This window comes from Lissotriton helveticus, chromosome 3_1, assembly GCF_964261635.1.
Source record: "Lissotriton helveticus chromosome 3_1, aLisHel1.1, whole genome shotgun sequence".
Classification (NCBI taxonomy): Eukaryota; Metazoa; Chordata; class Amphibia; order Caudata; family Salamandridae; genus Lissotriton; species Lissotriton helveticus.
In genome coordinates this window covers 665,437,063-665,449,476 of record NC_136061.1, presented here as the reverse complement: position 1 = coordinate 665,449,476, position 12,414 = coordinate 665,437,063, and the positions used below count along the sequence as shown (strand labels likewise).

Here is a 12,414-nt window from a genome sequence, read left to right as displayed (position 1 = left end):
AAACAAAGTTATAAAAGAATCATGAATTTACCAATGCACAGTACAACACATTTTTAAACATAGTGCAACAATAGATAATAGTAGGACGCATCCATAAATGAACCCCCCAAAAACATAATAGCATGTCAAATTTGACGCTGCACCTGAAAATAGTCTAAACTCGAACCACATCCGACAGTTCATCCCAACGAAATGCCACATCTAACATTATGCCCCAACAAACTTTACCTAGCAACACACACTTTAGGAAAATCTGCTTTTCCGCATGGTTTCTTTCCATTTTCTTCGCTAGCTGTTGCAGGTACTTCAACTCTGCAAATTAAGAAATCACTTAACTCCTTTCTCTGTACGTTCCCTTTAATACCAGAAGAGAATTTGTAAGACACATAATATGAGTACTTGTAATTGCATGTTCACGCACTGCATTTAGTTTCTAAACCACAATAGTACAGTCAGACTGTTCTCTGCATGTGGAACCTACAAAAAGAGGCAGACCGAGTCCATCTGCACGAACGCACAAGGGCCTGCAGCCTGAAGCTGGCAGAGGTCGACATCACATCCCTGGGAGGCACCAAAATGAAATTGCAAAGGAACGTGTAGAGGAGGATATGCCCATTGCTGTAAAGGGCATAGAAATATGGGTCACCAAACCCGTTTTGATAAGACTAGCGTAGTTTGTCATGGAAGGGAATGAATGTAAATTACCTTCTTTGAAAAGCAACACTTTTTTTTTTTACTGTTAACAGTTGCAAAGCGACCAATCACCTTCTAGAGTTTCAACTGTGAGAAACATAGTGAACTAGGGAGTGGATCGGGGAGGAGAGTCAGAGCAGGGCCACCATCTACATCTATTAGGTTTGCTCCATCTGATGGTGCTTGAAACAAATGCTTCGGATTTACACTGGCATGCTTCATGTGGTGAAGTCTGCTGCTTGCCACATACAGGTCAAGATCTGGACGTAGACCCCCAACCAAAAGGAAGCGGCTGGGCTCCTGTGTGGCCAGTCAGCCACCAGAGTGAGTGCTCTCAAGAGACAGAGCAGAATCGAAAAGTCTGAAGAAATCAGGACGTCCGCCAGACGACAAAAGTACATGAAGCAGAACTTGGAAGCATAGGCGGGAGACTGCTGTCATCGTCCATGCCAAGAGCTGTGTATGTCTAACTAAGGGTCAGCATGGGCCAATCTCCTGGAGGTCAGAAGAAACAACACGGTGCTGAAAACACTACTTGTGAAGCACAGCAGTTACCCAATTGTAACTGGTTTGACACTGGTCTTTGGAATATTCTTATTGGAACTTGAAAGTCAATAATGAAGCCAACGCCCACTCACCGTGAGCTGGAATCTGGAAGGAGAACTTTCCAGTGGAAGACAAGGCTCTGATGTCAGCATCAAGGACTGAACTTGCACCAGGAAAACTCAGAAAAACCAGAAGAGACTGTCTTGGACACAAAAGCCAGAGAGTTACCCCCAAAGCAAAGTCTGAAAGATGTGAATTATCCTGGCTACACAAGGCGAATGAATGATCCAGCCTCTCTGCCCTCACTGAAAGCAAGAGGCAGTCTGGAGCTGGAAGGTGCTGTGCTCCTGGAGGGGGGGGGGGTCTCCATGCACACTTGTGACAATCCCACAGGACGTTTCACTGACTGTACTTGCAGAAACAAAAAGTATGAAATGTAATTGTTACCTTGAAACTCTATAGCTTTGCAGGGACGGGTCCAATTATCGTTGTTCTAGTCTTATTTTATAGATACATTAATGTTTTGTTTCACTAAATTGGTTTGAGAGCCTTACCGAGTGCTTATTGTGTTGCTACTGGAATACTTAACATGCATTCCCTGAAGTTGCCTTCCGTCTTTGCACTACTAAATGATACACGTGGCTGCCTTAAACAGTGTAACAGTGCTTGCCTGACAAGCAGCTAATTTTGTACGATGGTGGGAAAATTTGCCTCACAGGCAACCCAACCTTCTACTCATCCCAACGACAGAATGCCACATCTTGCAATGCGCATTGGCAATAGTTAAGGGCAAGTCATATCTAGCAATTCACTCCAAGCTGTGTGGTCTGTCAGTGCACCCCGAAAGGGATCATCAGAAAATATCTATCAATGTGTTCAGACAACAGACTTCTAATGATGGAACTGGACAAAAACATGCCACGACCGCCAATGCACCCTCAATAGCAGGCCACTTGTGACATTGCATATCAACAATAGAAATCACATGGTAACGCATTTATACAACAGGAAATCTAGCAGTATACTCTCCCAAAAAGGAAGAAGATGGAAAATCTAGTGATTCATTGGAACAGCAAGCCACATTAGCAACTCACCCAACAACAAAACACATCTAGCAACTCACCCCAAAAACAGCATGCCGCATCTAGGAATGCACTGTCAACCATGAACAATATGCCATATTTAGCTGTGTGCCTCGGCCTACAATGTACCTTCAGTCTAAAAAAAGGAACATCTTGCTATTTTTGTTGATGCATTCCGTAAACAGGAAATAGTAGGCCACTACAAGTATCGGACAGTAAAAAAAAAAAATAGGCCACATCTTACTCTGCACTGGGTGATAGGAGACCCTGGTGTTTTACCCAACAACAGCACAACACATCTAGCATCACAAACTAATCATAGAGAAAAACAAATGGTATCGAGCAATTCAAGGAGGAGCAAGCCGCAGAGTACGATAAGCAAATGTCTGGCAAAGAACCACAGCAGTGGGAAGTCACTTGAGGCGCAAATCACAAAATATCCAGACAACAGAGAAGAGGAGCACGTGACATCTACCAACAGAGTTCAATAATCCAATAAGAGCAGTCATATCAACACACCCCACCAACAGGATAGCACACATGATTAGCAATACACCCAGACAACAGAATGACAGGCCACATTCAAGAAGGGACCTAACAAGAGCAGCCATGCCAACAAATGAACTATAACAACAGTACATCTAGCACTACAAACGGACAATAGGGAATATCAAAAGGCATTCTGCAGAGCATGAAAGACATCTACGTTAATACCAGAGCAGCACCCTGACCTGGCAGAGGCAACTGCAGTAAGTATCTGGAAATGTACTCAAACAACAAGGCATAACTAGCAACACATAGCGACAACAGAAGTAAAAGACAACATTTGGCAATAGATTAAACTTCTACAGCAATTCTGGTAGTACACCACTGTAACAGGGACCCTACACACCCTAGCAAGGAACAGCACCTAGCAATGAGCCCAGACACCAGGGAACAGCACACCAGATCCAGCAATGCATCTCAATGAGGAGTAACAGCACGATAAATCTGACAACCCACAGCAGCGTACAACAGCAAGCAACCCTCCTAGCAATCAGTGTTTGAAGTGCATTAAAAAAAAGTATGGGAACTGTGATACTGCGTGGTTAGTGAGCGTGTGGGCATGGCTAAAACCCTAAATATTCTCAAACTTTTTTCGGTCTTTCACCTTCCGGTAACTACATATAAAAAAACACAGTGAAAATAAAAATTAAAAATAAGTTATGTTAATCAGTGGGAAATGCACTATCGGACATTATGAAACCTCTATTAGTTGGTGCTGTGGAGAATAGTGACTTGCGTACGTTTAGTGCTATGCAGTCCCAGTCTGTGACAGTTAGCACTGTGAACATGTAAGTCATTATTTTAAACGTACATATCACATAGTATAAGCTAGGGTAGCTACAGAATTCGCAAAAATGTTTACGAGAAAAAGTGTTCCAAAATATAGATTTTTTTTCATGCGTGCGTCGGGCAACAGCCGTTGCGAGCACTACCTTCCTAGTGCTGTGCACATCCGTTGGCCGACAGGGCCCCGGCCACTCCTTTAAACCGCCGCACCGCGGCAGAATTGCCGCCGCAGTTAAGCGGCTAATAACTGATGGAGTGTAGTTTTTTTTATAACTGTCTTTTATAAGCACACACTTCACAGCTTAGCTGGCAGCTCCCTTACAATTCCTCAATACCCGTCAAAATGAATAAATGTGTGTCATCTGGAAGCATTTTAGGGGCGGGGAGGTAACTGTCTTTTAAAAACACCCACTTCCCATCTTAGCTGGTAGCTCCCTTACAGTTCCTCTCAAGAACAATAAATGTATGTTGTGAGTAAGTGATTCTATTAATTAAAGCTAATACCAGCCTCCAAGCACCCTTTACATTTGAAGGTGGACCACTTGCACACACATACATTTCTTTCAGGCAGTAGGCACCCTGACAGGAGGGCTTGGTTAGCTGTCTGCCCCTCCCTCGGTTTCACAGCACAGGAGACTCGCTGCAGCTGAAGCTGAAGCGTTTCAGCTGTCGGAATTAATCGTTCCAGGAGGTTGTCTTTTGACAAAAAGTAGGGGGAACTGTTTTTCTCAAATTAAAAAGTAAGGGCATGTCGTGCCCCTCAGGCCCTCTTTCCCCTCCCTCACTTCGACCACTGCCAGCAATGAACCCAGAGTTTAAAAGCAGGAGGCATCTTCCAACATACCCCACAGCACAGAGTCTGCTGGGCACCACATGACCCTTCCAAGGCGGAATTAACACCAGCAGCTTAAAGTTGTGTGTACGCGGGGCTCATCGGGATGTGTTGGTTCAAGTGTGCTCCGATTGAACGATCCCGCTCTCCCCTCCAGGGAACGCGCTGTTAAGCTTCTAATCAGTGGCTAAATCAAGACACCAGAACCATGCGTTCCGCTTCCTCTTTTCCTGCTCCGCACCCGAGGCGGTGACACATGCACCAGCCGGGAGGGAGGGAGGCAGCGTCTGAGCTGGACTTCCCACTTCCACAGGGACCGAGACGTCCCCAACTCCGCTGGGCGAGAGCTCACACATTGTAATGTCCACAGCAGTTCCTGGCAGCAAAATAAACTGAACGTCCAGACCTAGAGGAGACAGCAGACCCCTCGCCCCCCATGAACCCAGGCAATGCCTGCACCGCAGACACTGGGCACCAGCTTGGCAGGAGCAACCAGGCGCTGATCCAAGAAGGTGAACACCCCACCTGTGAGCCAGAGGAGAAGCCGGCTCCACCATGGCTGAGCATCAAAGAACATGGCTACAGGCCCCATAACAGGGATCAACGAGAGCACGAGGTGCACCGTGAAGAATGTGACCAGAGGCCGCGGACAGGAAGCGGTGTGACCACGAGCTGCACCACAAAGAATTGCACCACAGGGAGTGCCGGCAACCACACACGGCACCACAAATAATGTGACTGCAGGGCCTGTCAGCTCAGCACCACCGCGTACCAATGCGACCACAAACGACATCACAAATAATGTAACCACAAAAACAAGGGCAACTACATGCTGCTTTATGAATAATGCGACGATTGGACCCGAGAGCACAGACAGGAGCTGCTGGGATCACAGGATGAGCCACAAATAATGTGACCACAGACGCTGTAAGCAACGAGAAGAGCTTGTACAACCAAAAGCTGCACCACAATCCGAGCAGAGAGGGTCCCAACACCGACGGAACTGGCAAGAGCACAAACTGACCCGCAAATAATATGATCACACGGCTTGGAAGCAACAACTGGAGCCTGTGAGACCACAAGCTAAGCTCCAAATAAAGTTGACATAGGGCAAGTGAATGGGACTGATACAACCACAAACTTCATTATGAGCAATGTGAATGACCGCCAGAACCAACTTCCACAGATGCATGACAAACGTCGGAAACCTCAGAATTATCATTGACAACAAACTCACCATGAAATCAGAGATCAACACCATCTCCTTCGCCTGCTTCCTCGCTCTGCAAATGCTATGCAAGATCTTCATGTGGAGACACACTGTGACAAGCCCTCATCACCAGCCGACTGGACTCTGATAATTCCCTCTACGTAGGAATCTCCGCACACCTTCTACAGAGACTTCAGGCCATACAGAATGCCGCAGATAGAGTCATCCTCGGTCTTCCCCAACAAACCCACATCACAACCCATCTCAGGCAACACCACTGGCTTCTCGTACAGAAGAGATGCCAAATAAAGCTGCCAACTCATGCACACAAGGCTCCACACATCCAAGGACCATCCTACATTATCCGCCGCCTGAGCTTCCATCAACCCTCGATAAGACTACGCTGCGTCTCCCTTTCACTTGCACATACGCCCAGCATCCACGGAAGCAGAAGTGAGGACGCTCCTTCTCTCACATCAAAGCACAAACCTGAAACAGCCTCCCCACGCACCTGCGGATCACCTCACTTCCGGAATTACGTATGGCCCTCAAGACCTGGCTGTTCGAATAAGCCTCCGGGACCTATTAGGTCATTAGCCGAGCTTTATAAATCCTGATTGATTGATTGATTGCCTGAAGGCTGTCAGCTCCATGAGGAACCGGTGCCAGCACAAGCTGGACCATGAATAATGCATAGTGCAGTGTGCGAGCTTAAGTGATCGTGAGATGAGAAACAATAATGTAACAGAGATACTTTAAGCACCGACACGAGGTAGCAAAATCATAAGCAACGCGACTAGGGGGCCTGTGAACACTCTCAGAACCTGTTTGTCTCCAAGCCATGAGCAATGGGACCAGAGGGCTTCCAAACCCCACCAGGACCAATGCCACCACAAACTAAAGCGCGGGGCCTGTGAGCACCAAGAGGAGTGGGCATGAGCACGATTTAAGCCACAAATATTGTGATCACAGCACCTGGGAACACTAGCAGGGACTGGTGCAACCACAACCCGAGTAAGAAACAGAATGACCAAGGATCTTTAAATACAAGCTGAGCAACAAATCATGTCACCTCTGGACGCGTGACAGGACCATGAAGAGCTGGTGCCCACGAGCTGAGACACAAATACTGTCCCCTCCGAGCCTGTGAGTGGACCCGGAAGAGCTGGTGCCCACGAGCTGAGACACAAATACTGTCCCCTCTGGGCCTGTGACTGGACCCGGAAAAGCTGGTGCCCACGAGCGGAGCCACAAATAATGTCCCCTCTGGGCCTGTGACTGGACCAGGAAGAGCTGGTGCCCACGAGCTGAGACACAAATAATGTCCCCTCTGGGCCTGTGACTGGACCAGGAAGAGCTGGTGCCCACGAGCTGAGACACAAATAATGTCCCCTCTAGGCCTGTGACTGGACCAGGAAGAGCTGGAGCCCACGAGCTGAGACACAAATAATGTCCCCTCTGGGCCTGTGACTGGACCCGGAAGAGCTGGTGCCCAGGAGCTGAGCCACAAATAATGTCCCCTCTGGGCCTGTGACTGGACCAGGAAGAGCTGGAGCCCACGAGCTGAGACACAAATAATGTCCCCTCTGGGCCTGTGACTGGACCCGGAAGAGCTGGTACCCACGAGCTGAGACACAAATACTGTCCCCTCTGGGCCTGTGACTGGACCCGGAAGAGCTGGTACCCACGAGCTGAGCCACAAATACTGTCACCCCTGGGCCTGTGACTGGACCCGGAAGAGCTGGTGCCCACGAGCTGAGCCACAAATACTGTCCCCTCTGGGCCTGTGACTGGACCCGGAAGAGCTGGTGCCCACGAGCTGAGCCACAAATACTGTCACCCCTGGGCCTGTGACTGGACCCGGAAGAGCTGGTGCCCACGAGCTGAGCCACAAATACTGTCACCCCTGGGCCTGTGACTGGACCCGGAAGAGCTGGTGCCCACGAGCTGAGCCACAAATACTGTCCCCTCTGGGCCTGTGACTGGACCCGGAAGAGCTGGTGCCCGCGAGCTGGGACACAAATAATGTCCCCTCTGGGCCTGTAACTGGACCAGGAAGAGCTGGTGCCCACGACCTGAGACACAAATAATGTCTCCTCTGAGCCTGTGACTGGACCAGGAAGAGCTGGTGCCCACGAGCTGAGACACAAATAATGTCCCCTCTGGGCCTGTGACTGGACCAGGAAGAGCTGGAGCCCACGAGCTGAGACACAAATAATGACCCCTCTGGGCCTGTGACTGGACCCGGAAGAGCTGGTGCCCACGAGCTGAGCCACAAATAATGTCCCCTCTGGGCCTTTGACTGGACCAGGAAGAGCTGGTGCCCACGAGCTGAGACACAAATAATGTCCCCTCTGGGCCTGTGACTGGACCAGGAAGAGCTGGAGCCCACGAGCTGAGACACAAATAATGTCCCTTCTGGGCCTGTGACTGGACCCAGAAGAACTGGTACCCACGAGCTAAGACACAAATACTGTCCCCTCTGGGCCTGTGACTTGACCCGGAAGAGCTGGTGCCCACGAGCTGAGCCACAAATGCTGTGACAGACTGAGGGGCTCGAGTGCGGCGACAGAAACGAGAAGGACTCCTATTTCACACCAATCCTTTTACCGCAAAAGCCTTGCGGGAAGGCAGGAGCCACTACGCCCAAGAGCTGGGCCACGCACAGTGCGTCAGAGCACCAGGCCGGGATTCCAATCCCCCGCACCATCTCCTGCCCAACACCCAGGTGAAGGCAACAACAAGCCTGGATCGGCCTCTGCCTGTTTCCATGCAGGGTAAGCATCAACAACATGGAGCGCTGCACAGTTAATTAACCACCGATCACCAGAGCAGCAAGAGAAAATGCCTCACCCAATGCAGCCAACCGGCACCCCTCCCCAGGGCCCTGAGCACGTGGGGCCTCGGTGAGCGGCTTAGGAGCCCGATGCAAGGCGCCGGAGCACAGAACGTTCAAAGCCAGCAGGCCTGTGCTAGGAAAACGTTAACCAGTTGTTGTTTTAGTTCCAGAAGTTGCCTCAAAAACGAGACACACTAATCTCATAAATGGAAACACAAATCCTGGGGGATTCTCAGGCTGACTCCCGCAACCCCTGACCACGACACGTGAGCACTGACAAAGCCAACAGGCCTGACTGTGTTTGAGAGATGGCCTAGTGTGTTGAGCACGGTGGCTTGTTTTAAGACTGCGATTGTGTGCGAACAGAGGTCTGCAAATAACTATACTGTCATGTAAGCTGTGTAACATTACAGCTGGTATTATAGCATCTCGGCCCGGGCCTTGAACGTGGTTGTGCCAGGAGAAACAATATAATTCCCAAAAAAGTACATAGGCTTTCAGAGACATGCATCACATTTATAGCTAACAGCCAGGACAAAGCTGGAGAAGTGGCTGTATGACGTTGCAGCAGGTAAGAAAATGGGTCCATTCTATAGATTTGTCGTTCTTGTCTAGTGCCGATTTAAATTTAGGTAGACACGTACGTAACTCGTCTCTTGCAAACTTTCAGACACAAGGGGCCCGAGTAAGCTTATTATAGACAACACAATGAGCAATCCTACCAGAGCCGAGACATCATTCCAACTCCAGGCTACACTTTCTTTATCAAAGCTGCGTCTCAAATAGTGTGCTATCTTGTGGCAAATGCAAACACCTCGTACTAAGGACTAACATCTCGGACTCACGGAAAGGTAGCAGCAGTGAGGCTGTAGTCAGTGTCCTTCTACTACTGAGCTAACAGAAGAAAGAGAAGATCAGAGAGAGAGGCATCTCCCCGTCACTAGACACTGCAGTGTCACCAACCTCGCCAAACTAGTTACACAACCGTTCAACTCCAACACAAACATGGCACCATTAATACTATTCTTCAGACTTGGCCCCACACAAACACAAACTCCTTAACAATGAAGTGGCACTAATACTTGTCTGACACACATCATCAGTATTGTCTGCTATAGCCTTAACGACCCAAAGACGGGACTACCACCAATGAGCCCAAAACGAATAGGCCAGCAGAATGACAACAGTGGCTGCCCATCTTTCCTCCAACAGAGACATTAGACCCTAGAAGCCTGGGTCCTAATCCCAGCTCCGGCCCTGGGTCAAAAATCTGAGCAAATGATTTTAACTTACTCTGCCTCAACTGATGACTATGGTATATTACTCTAACAAAATTTGTAGAGCATTGTTTTTCCGCTCATATGGCCTCTAAGCACTGTAGGGGTTTGGGTACCAACATGCCATAGTCTCAAGGACTATTATATAACATTACGGAGTGTCTTTTTCGTCTGTTTGATGATCATCAGTAGTGTGAGAATGGTTTATGTGCTGTGCAACACAGATGCAGTATATCCTGAAAACACCTACTTAACAATGTAATGCCTCAACACATACTGGTTTCTGTGATGAGATGTCAACGACTTAATGCACAAAATATTGTTCTAAGTAGAGAACCTCATGTTTGAGATACTAGTCCTACAATAACTGAGTTCCAGAATAGCGTGCTACTAGCTACAAAGTGCTTCAATGCCTCGTCATGGGTAGTAAGCGCTATTTAAATACAATTACAATAATGTTCTCTGTAAAGCACACTGCTGCTCCTTGGAGCTAGGACAGCCCCAAATGAAATACTGAGGACAGCACATGTATTCTGTGCACACTCCCCTGCTTTCTTTGATCAGTGCTCGATGACTGGATCCAAATGCTTCGTCTCCAGCATGTCCTCAACATCCCTCCAGTGAGCCAAAACCTCACAGTCATCTTCTAGCGCCTCATCACCTCGACCGGGCATACACATTCCCCCCCACTGTGGTCTCTCCGATCCTTTGGCATGGGCTCACTGTGACAAAGGCTTCAAGGAGATCCACAAAGTGTGCTCTCAGCAAGGAAAGACATTTAACACACGTGCTCCAGGATGACCTCCTGCATACTCTCACAAGGCCTCTAATGTGACATCATACTCCCCTGGGTGTCCCCTGACCTCTTCTACCATGCCCTCTCTTCAGCCAGGCCTTTACACCTATCTCAGTGTCACCATGGTGCACCCCCTGACGTCACTCGCATTCTGTGCTCTGACATCCCCCAAGGGTGTGTATCTATGGGCCATGTGGTGTTCTATCCGGAGCTGCTGACAGCAGCCATCCAGCGCCGATGGCATAAGTCACCTGGTACTCCTGTTATCACTCCACCCTTAGTGCTCCTAAGACCACATCTGGGCACAGCCTGATGCTGCTCAGAGTCAAGGCTAAGGATCCCAACAGCCAGCCCCTGGCAGAGAAGACGTGGCCCACCTGCCAACACAGAACGGATGCATCCGACACCCCGAGGAGGATGCACCTCATCTCACACATCTGTGGCTTCTGACATTCCAGGGGTGAGACCTCGATGCACTAGTGTTCCTGGCACCAGACATGGAGTGCTGATGACATAACATGGTACTTCTACGATCACTATACATCTGGCGCACACAAAACGCCAGGTCCCTATCAGCTGTCTACAGAACGTCCTCTTGACACCCAAGAACTAATGTTCCTGCCACAACAACCCTGAAGCGCCTCACATTCCGAGGCTGATGCACACCTCCCATCATGCCCCCTGAAACACACATGCTGATGCCTCCGACACACTTCCTGGCACCCCGAGGATGGTGCACCTCACAACATACCGGGGATCTCGGCTCCCCGCATGTGAAGCCTTGTACACCCCACATCTGATTCCCTCTACAGAGTGACATGTGTGGCCTGGTGAACTTAACTCCTGGCTCTCCAGGCACGCCACATCTGGCGCCCCTGACATCACACGTTGTACCCAACAGCTGCTGGGGCTGCTTCGCTGTGAACCGGTTCCTCCGGTCGGGCACTCTCAAGACAGCTGTCTCAAGACTGCTTCACGATCTCTCAGGGTGCAGCACCCCTCCGACCTCATGCCACCTCGACCTCGGGGGCCCCACCCTGGGGTTTCCACAGCAGCTGCACCCCGCGCCCTCAACGACTCCCAAGCACACAGAAAGGAAGGTCCAAAGCCTTCATAGCCCCCCGGCCCCCGCTGTGACCCCCTCACACCCGGGGGGGTGCTCGTACCTTTGTAGCGCTCCAGCACGTCCTCGTAGGCCCGCACATACTCCTTCTCCTGGCTGCGGGAGGCCGGCAGCAGCCCCGGGGTGTAGGAGGCCATGGGGGCGCGCTGCCCCCGCCCGCCGGGGGTGGGAGCGGGGCTGCTCCTCTGCGGGGTCTCTTCTAGCTCCCAGGGATCTCAGTGTTTCCGGTCCCGCTCCCCTGCGTGTTTTGCACCGATCCGCCCTCAGTCCGCGCCTTTGCTCCGCTGCTCTCGTCCTCTCCTGCTCCGGGGGCGCTGCTCCCGCCCGGCTCTGCTGTCAGTGTCTCCCTCTCGTCGGTGCGCTCCGGCTCCCCTGTCCCCGGCTCTGCCTCGGCTCCTCCCCAGGCCCCTCTCCCGGCTCCCGGTGTCTCCTCCTCCCGCTTCCGCCTCCCAGGCTCCGGCAGCGCCGCACAGCGCCCCCTGCGGGGAGAGAGGGCCATGGACGGGAGCAACTTGAGCCGAATGAACGAGGGCCAGCAGCTGGAGGTGCAGTAACTCGAAGTACGGGGGAGGATCGCCCCCCAGCGGGCAGACGGGGCAATGTAGGGGCACCGAGACACTGGCCCTGACTGTGGTTGTCAGAGATGCTGAACCCTGCAAAGACCACACAGCGAGCCACAAGCTA

General features: G+C 50.5%; 1 protein-coding gene across 1 annotated transcript in view; it reads right to left on the bottom strand.

Annotated features, from left to right (window-relative positions):
- Nucleotides 1-12,158, bottom strand: part of MACF1 (microtubule actin crosslinking factor 1) — a 990,087-nt gene extending 977,929 nt beyond the window's left edge. Inside the window, exon 1 of the mRNA XM_078680764.1 lies at nt 11,774-12,158. Coding sequence (XP_078536890.1) covers nt 11,774-11,867 — 94 coding nt within the window. The 5' untranslated portion in view covers nt 11,868-12,158. The remainder of the gene's footprint in view (nt 1-11,773) is intronic.
- Nucleotides 12,159-12,414: the final 256 nt, after the last annotated feature.